Source organism: Pleurodeles waltl, chromosome 12, assembly GCF_031143425.1.
Source record: "Pleurodeles waltl isolate 20211129_DDA chromosome 12, aPleWal1.hap1.20221129, whole genome shotgun sequence".
NCBI lineage: Eukaryota > Metazoa > Chordata > Amphibia > Caudata > Salamandridae > Pleurodeles > Pleurodeles waltl.
This window is the reverse complement of record NC_090451.1, coordinates 248,251,214-248,272,222: the sequence shown is the minus strand read 5'-3', so window position 1 is coordinate 248,272,222 and position 21,009 is coordinate 248,251,214. Positions and strand designations below refer to the sequence as shown.

Below are 21,009 nucleotides of genomic sequence, written 5' to 3'. Positions count from 1 at the left end.
CACACGCACACAGACACCCACATGCACCATACATACATGTATTCGCTCACAGGCATCTATACTCACATTCACCTCAGCACTCATACATGTATTCAACCACGCATACTCACACCCATCCAAACATGCTTACTCACACCCATCCAAACATGCATACTCACCCATCCAAACATGCATACTCACAACCATCCAAAAACGCATACTCACTCACACCCATCCAAACACGCATACTCACATGCAAACATGCATACTCACACACAGACAGACATGCATACTCACATGGAGACAAACACGCATTCACTACAACACTCATACTCGCATGCACATGCACACACACTTACATGCATACACGCACTCACTTCTACATTCATACACGCATACAACCATGCATAAACAAATGAATGCACACACACAGACAACACACACTCACACAAGCACAAACAACACCCTCCAAACTCCCACCCCTGTCGGACAATCAGCTTACCTGGCCTGGGAAGGAGGTCGTCCTGCAGGGAACAGGAAGGGGAGCTACTACCTCTGGCAGCCTCCTGCCAGCAGGACACCGCCACGCAATATCATTGCACATAATACAACAGGCGGTGTCCTTCTGGCGAAGTGGGGTCAGTGGTGGAACCACCTCTGCCTTCCAGCAGGACTACTGCTGGATTTCCACCCAAAGTCTGGCGGAAATCCAGCAGTACCCATAACATGGTGGGAGGAAGACCAGCAGCACTGGCGGTCTTCTAGCGTCCGCGGCTTTGGCGCTCTTAAAGGAAGACCCCCAAAGTCATAATGGCCACCTAAGTGGTTTACTTTTATTTTTCCAACTCTAATGTAACCCAGTTTTGGACACTGAAACGTTTATAATTAATATTACTACATCAAATTAAACCATTTTGGGGAAGGTGTTGGACACTAAACGGGTTACATTTAGTATTTCCACTTCAATCTAAACTAGGTGCGAAGGTGATGGACACTAAAGGATTTACATTTACAACTCCAACATAAACCATTTTGGGGAAAGTTTTAGACACTTAAGTGTTTATAATTAATATTCCCATTCCAATCTAAGCTATTTTGGGAAGATGTTGGGCACTAAAGGGGTTACATTTACTATGCCCACTCCAGTCTAAACCATTCTGTGGAAGTTGTTGGACACTAAAGTGGTTACATTTACTATTCCCCCTCTTCTCTAAGCCATTTTGGGGCGGGTGTTGGACCCTAAAGTGGTTATATTTTCTATGGCTACTCCAATCCAAACCATCTGGGGAGTGTGTTTGACACTAGAGAAGTTACTTTTACTATTTCTACTAAAGTCAAAACCATATTGGAGAAGATGGTGGACACAATAAGGTTATATTGACTAAGCATACTTCATAGTCAAATATAATACATTTTTAGTTCTAAAATAAATAAAAACATTACTTATAGCACCATAATACCAATTACCTTTTTCTATACATTTAACATTAAATATTAACCTATTAAATATTTTTTATTGTTTAAAACAAATGCAGGAAATTATACATCTTCATTTAGATCACACACTTTTAAAAATAATATAACAATAATTAAATACATGAAGCAAAATAAAATCATAAAATATTTTAAAATATATTTAGAAATAAATGTTTACAATTTGAAATAATTAAAACATATGTGGTCAAAAACAGAAAAGAAAGTTATTTCCCCAATTACCTATTTCAAAACAAATAAATACATAGCGTTTTTGTTCTTAACAAAACAGTTTTTTGTGTGAATTATAATACATATAAAATATCAATGTAAATATCAATTGTTATCAATACATATTGATTACAATTTCATAAAAAATGAACATATTAAATACTATTGATAAATGTATGATAATGTTACCATTTAAAATATAACAATTTTTATTTCACACACAACTTATTAATGATAAAAGCAAAATATTTCATATTGCTAAGATAAATATATATATAATATAATGTGTTTAATTTTTGAAAAAATACATTTAGCAATTATATTTGTTAAAATGAACTTGAAAAATGAGGTCCAGACTTTAAACAAATAAACATTTAAATACTTTAATTTTAAAATTATTTATGTATAAATGTATTTAAACTATAAAAATATGCTTGCTTCATTAAAACACACAAATATATCTTTACTTTTATTTTAATTTAGCAAATTTTCAAAAGAATTAATTTTTTATCATTTTAATGATTTACTTGTCTGAATAACTAAAAAGCATAATTTACCAAATTTAAAATAAATTGCATATTTGTAAAACTTTAACATAATATCAAATTAAAACTGTCACATTTGAAATATCTCCCCATTATTATCCCCTAAAAAAGTCAAAATTCCACTCCTCTAGCACAAGCATTATTCATACACAATATTAAAATAAAATAAAAATATTAGAAATGTTAAAAACAAAAATAGCTGTATTTACAAAACACACTAACAAAAAAATTACCAAACAACCAAAATAAGATACATTGCAATAAAATACATATAAAATAACACAAAATAATATTATACACAACAATATTTTCTCTAGTGATGTGTTTTACAACAGAGAAATAACACTTAAATCAACACTCTCACCTTTGATATTCTTGCATCCCAATATTTGTGCATGATATTTTCGTATCACAATATTTTTTATTGATATTTTGTCCAAACAACCTAGTTCCTCTATTCAGTGTTCCCCAACCCCCGGGCCGCGGGCCGGTGCCGGTCCGTGGATCAATCGGCACCGGGCCGCCCCACTGTGGCGGGCTGTGAATGTTTGATCATTTTTCCGTGGCCCGCTTGTCACTTAATGGGACAAGCGGGCCACGGAAAAATTATCAAACATTTACCGGTCCGCGGCGATAAAAAGGTTGGACAGCACTGCTCTATATGGTCATAGAACTCCTTGATGACTGGCAATATCCTTATAATCCAGGACAGGGGGTGTTGTATCCCATACATTATGTGTATCTATTTAGAGCCATAATGTAAGAATGACATTTGCCTAATTTGAAATGCTGACAGCATAGTTAAGTGAATTTATCACTTTTCACTTGTGTGACCCAGCATTGGAATGACTACAATCAAACAGTGCTTAATAGAAGGTAAGATGCCAAATCATACCATAAAAAGAGGTCTTCAGTTTTCTTAGCTGGACTACATACATGCAGGACATCATGAAATAAAAGAGGCAAGGACATTTAATATCTTGCTGTATATATTCTTACCTTTGAATTTCGAAGTATAGCTCGTGCCATGCAGAGAAGCTGACGCTGTCCAACAGAAAAGTTTTCTCCATTTTCCACAACCTCTGCTTGCAATTTTTCGGACAACTGAGAAATCTAGAACAACAGAACTAAATTTAAACTTCTGCCCATAAAAAGAACAAGATCACAGTTGTTTGCCCTTATTGTCATGCTGCCATCTCAATAAAGAAAGACATGCTTCAGGCCACAACTCAAGAACTATCTGTCTCTTTGGCTCCCTAAGCACTAAATCCATAAATTGATAGCAGCCATGGAGAAGCATTGTCATGGCTGGCCTATGAGGATTTGAGGTTAGTGCTGTGGTAAGTGTTTTTGTTGTGAGTGAGCTTTTGCAGTGTTTCCATTTTGAACCATCATAAAGCTTGCAAAAAATCTTCCTGGCTATCATCTCCAACTAGTCTATGTTTTTGTGTGCATTGCAAAATCAATTTCATAACTGAACTGAGTAAAACTTGAAAAATAAGCAGACTTTTCTCTGAAAGTCTTGAAATGTAACTTTTTCTTATCTTTTTAATAGATTGTGAAATGTTGTAGGAAAATAAAACCAAATGCCTCACTACGAGTAGGTCTCCCAAAGCCTGGCATTTGCTACACCATTTCCGAACGTATCAATATCATGGGCATCAGTAATACTGGCAACATGCATAATTACTCTGATTATTAGTTATACCACAAGGAAATGCTCAGAAAAGGGTAATTATGGGCAAAATCTGGAAGACCCCTCCCCCCCCCTGAATAGCACAGGAATTTCCCAATTTCTTCTGAGGTTTCACCAGGAAATTTCATTTGGATTCAGCAGGAAAGGTTGCTGAGTAAACAAAAACCACTAGACTCAGATCTTGTCATCCTAATTAAGAGCCAGATTTAGATATTGGTGGATAGGTCACTCGATCACAACGGTAAAAAATATCCCATCCGCCAAAATCTAAATCCCATTATTTCCTATGGGTTTAGATTTCAGCGAACAAGATATCTGTTGCTGTTGTGACAAAGTAACCCATCCGCCAATATCTAAATTAGGCCTTAAGGGCCTCATTCTGACTTTGGCAGTCCCATTTCAGGACCTTCAAAGCTCAGGGAGGCTGCCACTATCGTACTGCTGACATTGCTGAGGTGAACAGATCTAACGAAGGCTCTCCCCACTGCTGAAAGAGTCCTTGCGCTACCTCTGGATGGAGTTATCATTCGTGATCCGCTAGGCATCGACGGATGAGTTTGTCCACTCTGGCGTTCAGAGAACCTGCCAGGTGTTGAACCACCAGAGTTATGACCTGCTGTTCTAGCCATGTCCAGAGACGCAGAGCTTCTTGACAAAGGGTTCACAACCCCACGCCGCCCTGCTTGTTGCAGTACCACATTGCGGTGGTGTTGTCCATGAACACCTGCACTATCTTCCCTTTTATAACAGGAAGAAATGCTTTTATTGCCAGTTGGATTGCCCGGAGCTCCAGTAAGTTGATATGGAGTCTGGATTCCGCCGGTGACCAGAGGCCTCTCCCACATGGCTGCCCCATCCCAGAAGTGATGCATCTGTCACTACTGTGAGATCTGGTTGGGGAAGGGAGAGGAGTCTGCCTCTGACCCAGTCGCAGTTCACTAACCACCACTGTAGGTCTTTTGCAGTTTCCTCCGAGATCCGAACCATGTCGGTGAGATTTCTCCCTTATGCTGCGCACACTGAAACTTCAGGTCCCACTGCAGAGCTCTCATATGCCATCTGGCATGTTTGACTAACAGGATGCAGAAAGCCATGAGTACCAACAGCCTCTGAATCTGTCTCACTGAAATCCAGGATAGAGGCTGAAACTTCGGTATCATAACCTGAATATCCTGGACTCGCTGGTCAGGAGGATGAACCCAAAACTGCAGTGTGTCCAGAACAGTTCTGATAAAAGGGAGCTTTTGAGAGGTAGTCAGGTGTGATGTTGATACGTTTATAGTGAACCCCAACGAATGCAACAGGTTCGCCATCGTCTGAAGGTGGCTGATGAGAGCCAGGGCCGTAGTAGCCTTCAACAGCCAGTTGTTGAGTTAGATGAAGACTAAAATCCCTAACCTGTGCAGATGAGCTGCTACCACTGCCATCTCCTTTCTGAACACCCAAGGGCCACTGGTGAGAACAAAGGGGAGAGCAGTAAACTAAAAGTGGTTGTGGCCCACCTCGAACCGCAAGGAATGCCTCTTTGTGGGCAGGATGGGGATGTGAAAATACACATCCTGCAAGTCCAACGCTACCATCCAGTCTCCTTGGTCTAGGGCAGACAATACCTGAGCAAGAGTGAGCATCTTGAATTTCTTCTTTTTGAGGAAGGTTTGATGTCCCTTAAATCCAAGACAGGGTGAAGACCCTTGTTCTTTTTTGGAATCAGAAAGTAGTGGGAATAACAACCATTGCTTACTTCTGACATTGGGACCCTTTCTATGGCTTCCTTGGCCAAGAGAGCTGTAACTTCCTCGCGGAGCAAGATTAAATGATCCTCCATCATCTGCTCTTTCAGTGGAGGGATAGAGGGAGGGAAAGACTGGAAGAGGAGGGAATAGCCCTTCTATATGATCTGCAAGACCCATTTGTCTGATGTTATGGGCCACCAGTGAGGGAGATGAAATTTAACCCTCCCTCCAACTGGACGAACATGGTCTTGTAGAATCATACTAGGAGGGCTTGGGTGCTGTGGAAGAGGGGGGGCTGGATGGTGGCCGACCTCTGGCTAGAACCTCTGGGTCTGAAGGTACCAAGACCTTGTCTTCTCACTGGATGCTGTGATGATGGAGGATGGTGGCTGACCTGTGGGTGGGGTGGTACCCTGCTCCTTCCGCGGTCTTGAAAGGGGCAAAAGTCAGACTGCTGGTGAGCAGGCGCCGAGAGGCCCAAGGATCTGGCCGTATCTGGAGAGTCCTTGAACTGCTCAAGCGCAGAGCCTGCCTTTTCTCTAAAAAGGCGTGAGCCATTAAAGGGCATGTCCATCAGGTTTGCCTGGACATCCCTTGAAAAACGAGTCGTACGAAGCCAGGAGTGACGACAAAGGGCCACTGTCGATGAAATCGCCCTGCCCAGCGAGTCGGTTGTGTCAAAACCACACTGAATCATAAACTTGGCTGCATCCCTCCCATCTTTGACAGCTTGAGTGAAAGTGTCCTGTATGCCCCCCGGGACCAGGGGCAGCACCTGTGCCACCATATCCTATAAAGTGTAGGAAAAACGGCCCAATAGGCATGAGGTGTTTACAGACCTCAATGCCAGGTTGGAGGAAGAAAACATCTTCTTCCCAAGTTTGTCAAGCCTCTTGGATTCCCTATCTGGGGGAGCAGAAAGGAAGGCACCATGGGAAGTGGAGGCTTGGATCACCAAGCTCTCCGGGTGGGGTGTTGGGTGAGGAAACTAGGGCTAGTAGAAGCTGGTCAATGGCAGAAGCGGACAGTCCTATTTACAGGAACTCTGTTCTGCGTTTGGACCACGTCCCCAGCAGGACATCAGTAAGGGCTTCGTTGAAGGGTAACATCAGCTTCGATGTAGCAACCCTTCGGCTTAAGCACCTCTGTCAGGATGTTAGTCCTGACCGGCACCGTAGGGAACTCTAGGTCCAAGACCTCAGCTGCTCTACGCACCACCATGGCATATGAAGCTCCCTCCTCTGTAGCCACAGAAGGAGGTGAGAGCATGCCTGGGTACGGAGAAGTATCCAGTCTACTGGCTTCCCCTAGAACCTCATGCCAGTCCTGCTCCAAACCATACTCTAAAGGGTCCTCAGACTCCTCCCATTCCTCACCTGTGCCTGACTGTTCAAAATAGGCTTCAGGCACTGATCTGGGCTGTGTCGGAGCCATTGAAGTCAGAATCGGCAAAGTACGACTTTGTTCCGGCTACGGATTATCCGGAATGAGGAGGGGCTCACACCACAGTGGGCGCCGGCGGTGGAGGCAGCATCGATGTTGGGACCGATGCCAAAGGAGGCCGAATGTGTGGAACCGGCTTCAGTCTGGATCCAATATCGGATCCCGGGGTCCCGAACAGTGCCGAGGCCAAAGCCGCCAGTGTAAATCCCAATGAGGCCCCTGCTGACTCCGCGGGGCCTGAAAACCCACCCGTGGGGCAGCCCACTCAAATACGAGTTGCATGGCTTCCTAAAATTCTTTAATTGAGCAGGGGTCGCTCTGGCTCCCGGATAGGGGGGAGACACAAAGAGGACCCTGGCATTGGCTCTGGAGAACCGTATTCAGAACGTCGATGTTCCCATGATGCCTCGTTGATGTCCACTTGGACTTCTTCTTCTTTTTGTGGGTCTTCCCCGAGTGCCTGGAAGACCTCGAATGAGAAGAAGAGGACTTAGGACTCCTGGAGCAGTCCTGCAACCTCCTCCTAGAGTGGGATGGTGGCCTCCTAGGAGTCGCGCTTATCAATGTCGACTGCTGGGCTGCCATGAGCTTCAGAGATTGCTCTCTCAAAGCTTTCGGGGCATGGCCCGGCAGTCGGAGCACAACTTCAAGTCGTGGTCTCTGACGAGGTACCAGAGACCTACCTCGTGGGGGTTTGTCACCGACATGGCACGATGACAGACACCACACGGCTTGAACCCCATCTTCCTCGAGGACCTATCTCACGGATGAAAAATCTTCAACAAAAGGGTCGAAAAAAGGCCTGCCAAAAAAGGCAGAGGGTAGCTCGATTCCAGACCTGCACTTAACGGGCACAGAAAAAAAAGAACTGACATACGCGCGCTGGGGTGGTGCCTTTATAGCCGACATGATGTCACAGATGGCTCCAACGACGCCGACGACACCACGCAGAGCCGAACGACCCATGCGGATCCAAACAACACCACCGAATGGTGCGGGCACGGTATTGCTCAGCAAAAAATTCTGGATTTGAAGCTGATTCCAAAGAATTCAAACTTAAGGAACCTGCAGCTAGAAGTCTCTATCAGATTCACAAAGCAATAACTGTGGGAGGAATTTTACCACCTGCAATTTTGAGTGATGTTATGCTGGGGCCTAGTAGGTCTGTACACTCTAGACATCATAATTCCTGATCTATAGACATTGCAACCTACTAGCTGTTACATGTGGGCAGCAACAGAGCTAGGCCATCATAGCAGTGCTCCTCCAGACAGTGGGGCAAGCGTCCCAACCACCTGCCCTACACCCTACCTCACCAACTGTCCCACTAATACTTTCCACCTGGTCTGAGCGGGGGAAACTGTCAGTGGTTTTGTCACAAGAATCAGTAGCAAAAGGCATGGAAAATGAACTATTGTTACCTGGACCATCCAGTAATTTCACATTCCAGGGAGTGAGCTTGCAGTCACTGGAATGTGACGCGGGTACACCAGCCAGAATTGGAGATTTCCATTCCCCAGTATCCACTCATAAGGAGGGCCATAGTGAAGTCTATCAATGACAAGCAACCGGACCGAATTATAAGCAGGTTAGAACTTCAGGTTTTGCAGTGCCAATCTGCAAATAGAGTAACACTTCTGTATAACAATTACATTTTCCATGTTCAAGTGTTCCCGAATCCCATTTTAACAAGCCTAAATCTTCCTAAAGTAGACCTTACTACCACTAAGACAGAGTGCACAGTATTTAAAAGTAGGACATATATCTTCAATGTTTTTACATTCCTGTACAATGAAAAGTGTCTCAAATGGTTTTTTCAACGTAGCAAGTTGAGCAATGACACAGGAAACACTGGTTAACTTTATTTCACTTAATAAAGCTAACTTCAGATTAACACAAGCTATAACAATATTTCATATACTCACTTTTATAATTATACAAAATCCAACCTAATTCTAATGTTTAATGTTAACTTTAGAAAATCCCTATTTTTCTGCCTAAAAGCTCAGACTAGTCTTTTCAGAGTTAGCCCCAATTGTCACCTGGCAGTCTGCTGGGGGTGTGAAGGACTCCCAGGAAAGAGAGCAAAAGTGCCTTGGCTGAGAAGAGGCATGACCTTGTCCTGAAACAATTGCCTAGGGAATGTACCCACCAACTGCACAAACTTTAATCAGCCAACCCCTGTCACAGGCAGCTCTAACTCACACCTATGCCTACCTCTTCCATTGTCCAGATAGTCAGAGTGGCACCACTCCCAGCTGTTTCAGAACTGGTTTGCAGAAGGAATTTCTCCTTTCATTTGACACAAGCCACGTGGATGCACAGAGCTCAGTCCAGGGTAAGCAAAGTTCTGTCATTTTTGATTTTCATTGAGCATCACACTGTGGGATTGGTCAGGGTTACCCGCCTGGAAATTATGTCAAAGTGGGTAGGGTTGCCCTTGTAACTTTTTCTCAAATGGGCAGGGAGTCTTCTCCATCCTCAAGCTAATGCCAGGCATAAATGTGGTACTCCAACGTGTCTTCCTCAGAACACATTGGGGCCTGTAGTAGACAGAGGAAGTAATGCATCTGCTTTTTAACCTGTGGAGAGAAACCTCAAGGGCTGGAGCTGCTTTTACTTCTACCCAGACAGATGAGTGGACTCCAAGAGCTAGTTGGCTATTCTCTTGCTAAGCTCCAGGAACAAAAAAGATGCAAGACACCCATATCTATGCTGAGCCCAGCTGACCAGTTCCAACTGGATTTGGCTTGGACCATGTTGGTGGCTTCTGGGAAATTAAGTCTTAATGCCCAAATGGTGCCTAAAAGGTCCTGGACCCTTTGCCTTAGAGTGTGCTTTGCTCCCTCAAAAACTGCAAGACTAGATACTTAGAAGCTTTTTCTGAACTTTTTCTAAAAAGAACCAGAGTCAGCATGGGGCCACCGATGAGCAGCAGCCACCAATGTTGAACTGCTGGTAGGACTCAACCTGCTGGTTTGCTCCTCTGAAAAGATTTCATCTTCTAGAAATCTTTCTGAGTCTGAATATAGAGGACTTCACAGGGGCCAATGCGTAGCAGCACTCCAATGACAACAGCGCCTTCTTGGTTCCCAATTTCAGACTTTGCCTGCTAGGAGCCTTCTCGCCTTCACCATCTAGAGCCTTGAACTTCTCACCACAGCCCATGAAGGAGGTCCATACTTCAGCTGGACATCCGCCCCCTTCGAATCTAAGACAGCCGGATGGCCTCTTTAAATCCATTCTGCAGCCTGACCCGCTGACATGATCATTGACAAGAACTCTTCTCCAGAAAAGCGACTAAGCCAGAAGGTACATTTTTCACCAGGACAAAACTGGTCCCTGTGTCTGACCCGTGCTCCATTTTGGTCAGCGTTAACTTTTTACCTTGACACGGTCTATTTTGACCATATACCCATGGTTGGTGCATTGAGCTTTTTTGGAGCTAGAATTATTCAAAATTCTAAAAATAATTTCTTCGGTTCCCTTTATCTGATTTTTGTAGTTTTATTGTCTATTTGCTCCTTAGAATTTACTCTACTTTTATAAATTGGAGTGGGATTTATATTTTGTTTCATTTTTTTTTTTTTTTTTTTTTTTTTTACTGTTTAGCTATTGATACTTTACACATTTCTCCTAAGTTAAGCCTCTCCAATCTGTGTCACAGCTACCAAGGGTTAAGGGTTTACATTTATTGAGACCTAATTGAAACTAGTCAGAAATAGTGCCATTATTATTTGAAGAGAACTACCATTCACTTAAACTAATAATCTTCTTTTTCACAGTGATGTTCAGCAATGGTATCCAAAATGTGTATTTACATTTCAGCTCAGATCCTAAGCTAGAAAATTGAAAATCCCTAAATTCACTGTATAAAACTTGTTTTTTTATTTGTATTAGATATTTAGAGCCTAATTATGAGTTTGGTGGACAGGAACACCCGTCCGCCAAACTCCCGACCGGGTGGCTGACGCCGTAGTGACGACCACCAAGCCAGCCCTATTAAGAGTTTCCCGCTAGGCTGACGGGCAGAAACCAAGGGTTCCACCCGTCAGCCTAGCGGGAAACTGGCAGCTGCATTGTCTCCAGCTTGAAATTAAATGCTATTGTCTGCAGGGTGCACTAGCACCCTTGCAATGTTCACTCTCTGCACGGCAGACAACGAACAATGCAATGGTGCTGGGCATGGGGACCCCTGCACTACACGTGCGAAGTGCATGGCCAGTGCAGGGGGCCCCTGTGGCCCCCTGCACCTGTTCTCCATCAGCTTTTTAATGGAGGTAAAACAGCCATGAAAAGTCTGGGGAGGAATGAGGTCGTAATCAGCAGTGCGGCGCTGCATACAGTACCTCCCTGGCTGATTGCAGCCTCAACCCACTGTCAACCCATTGGGATCACCGATCCCAGTGAAGATGGCAGAACCCTGGTGGTCTGACTGACAGGGTCTTAATGTGGCAGTCCAACTGCTACAGCAGTGGCGATCCTGACCTCCACCGTCGTAATGAGGCCCTTAGTCTTTCATTGCATCATTTTTGTTTTTTCTAAATTATTTCTAGTTCCAATTCATGCCAAGGGAAACACAGAGTGGATCAGTCTACTCTGTATACCCTTAAGGTGTCAGAGCTGAAGGCCATATGCACCAAAAGGGAATTTAAATTGGGCCATCATGCCAAGAATGCAGATTTTGAAAAAGCTCTTAGGGCCTGGGAAGAAGCTTGCCTAGGCAGGAACACAATTATTTCTGCAACTGTAACTCCAGAACAGCAGAAGATAGAAGTAGTTCCAGACAACAGGTTTCCAATTGTGCTAACCTGGTCTAGCAGTCAAGATGTTTTTTCTTTAAGCCAGCACTCCCCAAGCTGGAAGCCAGTGAAAGGCAGTCAGAGAGGGAGCTAAAAGTATAGCTAGCAGCCATAGCCTTGGAGGAAAAGAAGCTGGCATTAGAAGGAAAGAAACTGGCTTTCCAGGACAAGATGGACAGACTGAGCTCGATGACCACTGACATAACGGTATCTGCAGGTGAGTCACACAACCCTCTTCTGGCCAAGGGCATTGTGCCTAGCTTTGTGGTTGGGGATGATTTAGATAAATGGTTTTGTCTTTTTGAGAGGATTTGCAAAAGGCACAAGACGAGTCCAAAACTCTGGGGCTCTCTACTGTGGGAGTTAGAACCTACAGTGGGTAGGGATAGGCCCCTGACTCTAAAGGAGAGGTTAGCTGAATTCTATTAGCACATGAAAGATGCCTTAGTGAAAGCGTTTGGGCTCATATCAGAATCACAAAAAGTACAGAGACACCCACAAAGATACACAACCATCCTGGGTATATTTGGGGAATATCTCAGTGAAGGCACTAAAAGGCTGGTTATAGGGGAACGAGGTTAGAATGTATGATGGTCTGTATAGTTTACATACCTCATCTTCAGAACTGTTATACCACCATCTAGTAGTTTCAAAGATGTCTAGCCCCAGAGGGCTGGGTAAGTCAGCTGAGTGGTGGATGAGCACACGTGTATACAAAATGTCTCTAGGGTATGATCCTAAGAAAGGGTGTCGGGCACCCCAACAAGTGAAAGAGGGGAGCAACAGTGATAAAAAGAAGCAGTTCTCTCAAGGGTCCCAAACCAAGAAAGAACACTCCTGTGCCTTTGCTAAATATAGGTGGGAAGGGAAGAAACCTTATGACCGTAGGAAAACTTTGGTTTACCTGGACTATCATCAGCCAGGACAAAAAAATTGAGCCGCTCCATGAGCCCCCCAGTGCTGAGCAGTCCCAAGGGTTGCAAGTGTAGGAATTGGGGTGAAGTTTGTCCGGGGGAAATGAGGGGTTACACTGAAGCCGCTTCATTCTCTGTGGGTGGGGTGGATACTGAACCCTAGCCACCTTACCTCACAGCATATTGAAGTACAGACAATGGCCTCCCAGCAATGGAAACAAAGTAAAGGTTCTGAGAGATACATGAGCTAGCATGACCACTGTGATGGATAGGCTGGTTTCTTGAGAGCAAGTATTTCAGATGCCTTCCATAAAGATCTCAATGCTGACAATGAGATGAAGTTCCTTCCCCTGGCAATGGTCAACTTTGAGTGGGGAGGGGTTACTGGCCTGAAGAAGGTAGTTATGTGCCCTGCCATCCCAGTGGAGCGTGTGTTGTAAAATACATAGAAGCCTCTGCTTGGACTGAAGTGAAAAGGAGGACACATGCAGAAATGCCAGGTCTCCCTGAGTGGGTGTATGTGTTCACAAGGACTTAGCATGCCAAGGGAGTGCCTGGAGCAATGGCCCATGGCCACATAACCAAGAGTAGGGGCAAGAGGCATGGGAGACAAGCCTTAAAGTTCCAATGGCCCAGATTGGATCAGAACCCAAGGTGGGAGTATCTGTGACCTAACAAGGAGAATCCTCCTCGAGAGACCTAACAGAGCTGGCTAAACTCCATTGTGAATTCTGCCAAGGGTAGAAACCATGCCCTACTCTTGAAGAGCTTCAGTGCCAGGCAGATACAAATGCATAGGTTGATACCAGTGCAACCCACAGAATCTACTGGGAGAAGGGTGTCCTGTACACTGAAGTTGGGACCTAAACCCTGGGCTATCCACAAGATTGATAATCTCTCAACAGTTTAGGGTATTTCTCCAGAATTTATCTGATGACATTCTGTGAGAAATCAGAATGTTGACTGAGGGGGTTGTGAACCCTTCTCAAACAACAGCCACAATCTCCATTAGGGTGAACCACAAACAGTCTCAACATTGACCTGTGCTTAACCTTCTGGTAGCTTGGTACAAAAGCAGTCAGGCTTTACCTAGTATAAAGAGTTTATGCTGCACTCAAAACAGTAATAAAGTGAAAAGACAACAGAAGAAAAATCCCAAACAGCATTTGACACCAAAATGACAAAATCCAACCAATAGAATGATTTTTGAAAGTCTGAGATAAATACTTGTAAAACCAGCTATCAAGGACATCTTGTGATGTAAGACCAGGGCAAAGTTCAAATTTATGGTCAACAGCGATATAGCGGCCAGTTCTGGTATACGAAGTGGACTGGGCTCAGTCTCCGCTTACCTTTGGGTTTAGAGGACATTTTAAAGAAAAATGTCTGAAAAGGTAAAGTTCAGCGGGACAAGGAAGCCAGTGGTGTCCAATGAAGAGGCATCGTCATCTGGGAGACTCTGGAGGAAGTCACAGTGAAGATTCGTACATTCAGACTTTTTTGGAAGCCGAAAATCTCCAGCAGGATGAAACTTCAGGCTGTAACAGCCAAGGGTTCCATTAGGCCAGATACCCTTCTGCGAAGAGCTGCTGAATAGGATATGCTGGTGCGGAGAAGCAAGTAGAGGGAGCTGCAGCAAAATCAGGCCAACCGGCAATGCACCTTGAGTGGATCGACGAGTAAGTAGGTCCTGGTCTCCTCTCGGTTCACAGAGCGCTTTTTGGCAGTAAATATTTCAAGTCCCAAGTTTTGGGTTTGGGCTATCTATGCAGCTTTAGCACCATTTTCAAGGCTCTGGGACTGGAAAGTCACCGCTTGGGGGGCAGGACTTATCCAGGCAGGGTCCAGGTGCATGTTCAAGCTGGTTGGATCCTTTTAAGTCCATGAAATGCTGATTAAAAGGCCAGCCAACTAGCCATTGGAGTCACTCTGAGGCCTGATCTTCTGCTTGAACCTCAGATTTCCAAACAGCAGAGAAGGGCTCAAAGCAGGCTTCAGGCAGCAGGACAGTCCTTCCTGGTACAACAAAGCAGTCTTCTGAATTAGGTAGCAGGCCACAGCAGAAGCCTTCTGGGAGTTCTTCTACAGATCCAGAATGTGAACTAAAGAGTGGGTCTAAGCGTCCCCTTTTTATACCTGGTGCCTTCTTTGAAGTGGGAGAAACTTCTGAAGGCTTCCCCCCACAGACATGTCTTGAATTTCATGCCTCCCTGTCCTGGCTCTAGCCTGTCTACAGGTAGAAAAGGCTAGAGTGAAGTTCTTTGTGTGAGATCAAGGCATACCCTATTGAAGTGTAAGTAAGAATGAGAACAGCTCTGCCCCTCCATTCTCATTGAGAGGGCCCCTCCAGACACCCCAAATCCCTCTATTGTGAGGCTGTCTGAAAGCAATATACAGAGGCCAGCAGCCACCCCTACTTAGTCATTTGACCCAGGAACAGGATGCAGGTACCAAATGGCTTGGGGAAAAATGGCCAAAGTTCTAAAAGTGGCATATTTAGACTTAAAATCCAACTTTATTCCTAAAGAGAAGTTTAAATTATAATTCTTCAGACACCAAACATGACTTTCCCACTTGTTCCCAATTAATGTTAGCACTTATTAAAAGCAATAATAAAGTAACCCAATATGATCCTATGGGAGAGGTAGAGCTCACAGCAGAAAAAGCAATTAGATGGTTTCCACCACAAGAACAGGTACAAATTAAAAGTAAATGTTCAACTGATTAAATTACAATATACTCTGCACTATTAGGTGATTAGCACCTACTCTGCGGGTAACTTCTATGCATTGAAAAGGGAGTTTTAGGCTTAGCAAAGGGGTTATTTTGGTAAGTCGAATTGACAGTTTAAAGCTGCTAGCAGACTTCAATGGCAGGCCTGTGACATATTCTAAAGGGCTACTGAAGTGGATGGGTCAATACATGCTACAGGCCCAATAGTAGCATTTAATTTATAGGCCTAGGGTATCTGGTGTACAACTTTACAAGGGACTTCGGGGAATAAGTTCATTTTAGCAGCGGTGGACAATCCAACAAGGCATCCAGAAGCAACATCTCTGAGCACAGTGATTGTGTCCTCAGTGGCCAGGGAACTGCTATATGTCTTCAACAGAGTAGGGTTCACCAAAGAGATAATATTCGATGGGGCACAAACTTCATGTCCTCAAACCTGAAGGTTTTGATGGATAGGGTGAGTGGAAGGATAAGTCCTCTCTTCAACGCTGACTGAACAGCAGCAACATGCCAGGTCCTTGAACAATTTGCTGGACTGTTTTCAAGATCACCTTGGCCAGAACATAGACAATGGTGAAAGTTTTCCTTTCAAAAACCAAATTCACAGTTTGCCAGACAAGGTCAAGGCCAGCATCTAAGTAGAAGTTGTTACAATGTTGGACTTAGTGGTGATTGAGCCCTCCAGACGTTCCTGGGCAAGCTCTGTGGTGCCGGTGCTGGAAGACAGTCTAAAAGGAAGGTCTCCAGAACTCTGGTTCTGTGTGAACTACAAGAGACTCAGTGCTGTCACCAAGACTGATGTACAACCCATCCACAGAGCTGATAAACTCAGTGACAAACTATGAGCTACTGAGTACCTCTGTACTTTTGATCTCACATCTAGGTACTGGCAAATTTCCCCAATTGAGGGGACAAGATAGAGGTCAGCATTCTTTACTCCTGAGGGCCACTTTCAGATTAATGTGATGCCCTGTGATCTGAAGAATACTATTGCCTCCAGAGGAGGGTGAGGATGGCACTGTCTATGTTTTAGACCTTTGGTGTAGCTGATATAGCGGTCTTTAGTTCCACCTGGCAGAAACATTTGACACACCTCCGGGAAGTGTTTCAGCCCTTGCAACAAGCAGGCCTGACTATCAAGGTCAGCAAGTGTCAGATAAGGCAGGGATCTGTCATGTATATGGGCCACCTTATTGGTGGAGGACATGTACAACCTCTCCAACCCAAGATCACTTCCTTCAGGGTAGGTCGCTCCCCCTGCCGCTGCAGCTCCTCCAAGTTCCCGAGTTCCTGTGTTCCTGAGACCCACCTAACTGTAAGTACCCCCCTCCTCCCAGCCCCTCGCCCTGCCCCGCGCCACTCACCTTCTCTCCTGCTCCTGCTTCTTTTCCTCCTCTCTGTCTCTTCCTCCTCGCTCCCCCTCTGCAGTCTTCTTCTGTATTCTTCTGTTCTTCTCTTCTGTTCTTCTGTTCTTCCCTTCTGTTCTTCTGTGTTCTTCCGGTCTTCTGTGTTCTTCTTCTCTGTTCTTCTCGGTGCTTCTGTGTTCTTCTTCTCGGTTCTTCTCTGTTCTTCTCTGTTCTTCTCTGTTCTTCTCTGTTCTTCTGTGCTTCTGTCTTCTGTTCTTCTGTCTTCTGTTCTTCTGTTCTTCTGTCTTCTGTTCTTCTGGTCTTCTGTCTTCTGCTCTTCCGGTCTTCTGTTCTTCTGTCTTCTGTTCTTCTGTCTTCTGTTCTTCTGTCTTCTGTTCTCCTGTCTTCGGCTCTTCTACCTCCTCCGTCTTCTTCCCCCGAGCCTGCCCTCCTGCTCCTTCCTCATCCCCCTCCCTCACTCGCCTCCCCCTCTCTCACCCCTAGCTAACCCGTTCGCTATCTACCTCCCTCACTCCTCCTATCTTCCTATCTCTCTAGCTCCCTATCTCACTATCTAACTCCCCCACTCTCCACCTCCTCCTACCTACCTATCTGTCTATCTATCTATTTCCCTATCTATCGACTTCTCTTTCTATTTTCTCTATCTATTTCTCTATCTCTCCCCCCCTCCCGCCACCCCCTCTACTACCTATCTCCCTATCCTCTCACTCTACCTCTCTCCCTCACCCACCTCTACAACCCCCCCTCCCCTATCTTCACAACCCTACTCCTATCTCTCTCCCTAATCTCCAAACCTCCTAACACTCACCCTCCTCCACCCTAAACCCCCTCCCCCAGCTCCTCTCACTCTACCTGTCCCCCCCCTCCCTCGCGCTTTCCCGCCGCGACCTCCTGCACGCCCCCGCCCCCCAGCTCCCATTCGCCCCCAGCTGACCCCTCCCCCCCCCTCCTACCTCTTATGGCGGCCGCTGCGCGACAGTGGTAGCGACCCTTGACCCAAGGGTAGGTCGCTCCCCCTGCCGCTGCAGCTCCTCCAAGTTCCCGAGTTCCTGTGTTCCTGAGACCCACCTAACTGTAAGTACCCCCCTCCTCCCAGCCCCTCGCCCTGCCCCGCGCCACTCACCTTCTCTCCTGCTCCTGCTTCTTTTCCTCCTCTCTGTCTCTTCCTCCTCGCTCCCCCTCTGCAATCTTCTTCTGTATTCTTCTGTTCTTCTCTTCTGTTCTTCTGTTCTTCCCTTCTGTTCTTCTGTGTTCTTCCGGTCTTCTGTGTTCTTCTTCTCGGTTCTTCTCTGTTCTTCTCTGTTCTTCTCTGTTCTTCTGCTCTTCCGATCTTCTGTGCTTCTGTCTTCTGTTCTTCTGTCTTCTGTCTTCTGTTCTTCTGTCTTCTGTTCTTCTGGTCTTCTGTCTTCTGCTCTTCCGGTCTTCTGTTCTTCTGTCTTCTGTTCTTCTGTCTTCTGTTCTCCTGTCTTCTGTTCTCCTGTCTTCTGTTCTCCTGTCTTCGGCTCTTCTACCTCCTCCGTCTTCTTCCCCCGAGCCTGCCCTCCTGCTCCTTCCTCATCCCCCTCCCTCACTCGCCTCCCCCTCTCTCACCCCTAGCTAACCCGTTCGCTATCTACCTCCCTCACTCCTCCTATCTTCCTATCTCTCTAGCTCCCTATCTCACTATCTAACTCCCCCACTCTCCACCTCCTCCTACCTACCTATCTGTCTATCTATCTATTTCCCTATCTATCGACTTCTCTATCTATTTTCTCTATCTATTTCTCTATCTCTCCCCCCCTCCCGCCACCCCCTCTACTACCTATCTCCCTATCCTCTCACTCTACCTCTCTCCCTCACCCACCTCTACAACCCCCCCTCCCCTATCTTCACAACCCTACTCCTATCTCTCTCCCTAATCTCCAAACCTCCTAACACTCACCCTCCTCCACCCTAAACCCCCTCCCCCAGCTCCTCTCACTCTACCTGTCCCCCCCCCTCCCTCGCGCTTTCCCGCCGCGACCTCCTGCACGCCCCCGCCCCCCAGCTCCCATTCGCCCCCAGCTGACCCCTCCCCCCCCCTCCTACCTCTTATGGCGGCCGCTGCGCGACTGCGCAGCGGGCGCGCCGGAGGCGCGCCAGAGGCAAGCCCGTCTGCGCCCGTCCGCGCCTGGCCCGCGCCCAGCGCCACGACCCCTGGTCCCCAGCTCCCCCAAGCCCCGCTGATCCGCTACGACCCCACCACCCTCCACGCCCTCAACCCAGGGCGCTCCAAAACCTGCTTCCTAGCTCACCCCAAACGCACCCATGGACCCTTCGCCTGCAACTCCTGCAAACGCATCTTCCACCACGCAACTACCACGACCACAAGCCCACGCGCCATCAACCACCTCAAGTGCATCCTGATCAACGCTCGTTCCGTCCACAAGCACGCCGTTGAACTTTGGGACCTCCTGGACTCCACAGCCCCGGACGTCGCCTTCATCACGGAGACATGGATGAACGCCTCCTCTGCTCCAGACATCGCTACCGCCATCCCCGAAGGCTACAAGATCTCCAGAAAGGACCGCACCAACCAAGTAGGAGGAGGTGTCGCCATCATCTTCAAAGACTCCATCAGCGTCACCACCTCCACCGAAGACCCCCCCCTCGCCGCTGAACACCTGCATTTTCAGATTCGCACCGACCCAAGGACCACCCTCAGAGGATCCCTCGTCTACCGTCCTCCCGGACCTCGCGCCCCTTTCAGCGACGCCATCGCCGACTTCATCTCCCCGCACGCCCTCGCCTCACCGGACTACATCCTCCTAGGCGACCTCAACTTCCATCTGGAACAAAACAACGACCCCAACACCACCACCCTGCTTGACAACCTCGCCAACCTCGGCCTCAAACAACTGGTGAACACCGCCACCCACATCGCCGGACACACGCTCGACCCTATCTTCTCCGCCAGCAAACACGTCTTCTTCAGCCACACCTCTGCCCTACACTGGACCGACCACAGCTGCGTCCACTTCACATTCCGACGCGAGACCTCCCACCTCCGCACTCAACCCACCCCTCGTCGACAGTGGAACAAGATCCCTGAAGAGCAACTCTTCTCCGCTCTCGCCGCCAACCAACCCACCCTCACCACCGACCCCAACGACGCAGCTCTCAACCTCACAAACTGGATCTCCAACTGCGCTGACAACCTTGCTCCCCTCAAACGCACGCATCGACAGACCAACACCAAAAAACCTCTCTGGTTCTCTGACACCCTCAAAGAATCAAAGAAAATTTGTCGTGCCCTTGAGAAGGCCTGGCGCAAGGACCACACCGCGGACAACATGACCGCCCTCAAGAACGCTACACGCGAACACCACCACCTGATCCGCACTGCCAAAAGGAACTTTTTCACCGACAGACTAGACAAAAACAGCCACAACAGCAGAGAACTCTTCAGCATCGTCAAAGAGTTCTCCAACCCCAGCGCCAGCGCCAACGCCGTCACGCCCTCACAGGATTTGTGCGAATCCCTCGCCACTTTCTTCCATCGCAAGATCAGCGACCTCCACGACAGCTTCGGACACCAGACCCAACCATACACCACTGAACCCGCTTCCCCGGACATCACCCTCAACAACTGGACCCACATCAACACGGAAGAAACCAAATCCATCATGAACTCTATCCACTCCGGCGCCCCTTCGGACCCCTGCCCGCACTTCATCTTTAACAAAGCCGACGACATCATCGCCCCGCACCTCCAGACCGTCATCAACTCTTCTTTTTCTTCTGCTACCTTCCCCGAATGCTGGAAGCACGCTGAAGTCAACGCCCTACTAAAGAAACCTACGGCTGACCCAAGCGACCTGAAAAACTTCCGCCCCATCTCTCTTCTACCTTTCCCAGCCAAGGTAATAGAAAAGACCGTCAACAAACAGCTGACCACCTTCCTGGAAGACAACAACCTGCTCGACCCTTCACAAACTGGATTCCGAACCAACCACAGCACGGAAACCGCCCTCATCTCAGTCACAGACGACATCAGAACCCTGATGGACAACGGTGAAACAGTCGCCCTCATTCTCCTCGACCTCTCGGCTGCCTTTGACACCGTCTGTCACCG

At 46.8% G+C, this 21,009-nt stretch overlaps 1 protein-coding gene across 1 annotated transcript in view; it reads right to left on the bottom strand.

The window, feature by feature from the left end:
- Nucleotides 1-21,009, bottom strand: part of ABCC12 (ATP binding cassette subfamily C member 12) — a 599,698-nt gene that overhangs the window by 48,424 nt on the left and 530,265 nt on the right. The window contains exon 28 of the mRNA XM_069217731.1: nt 3,228-3,341. Within this exon, the coding sequence (XP_069073832.1) occupies nt 3,228-3,341 (114 nt within the window). The remainder of the gene's footprint in view (nt 1-3,227; nt 3,342-21,009) is intronic.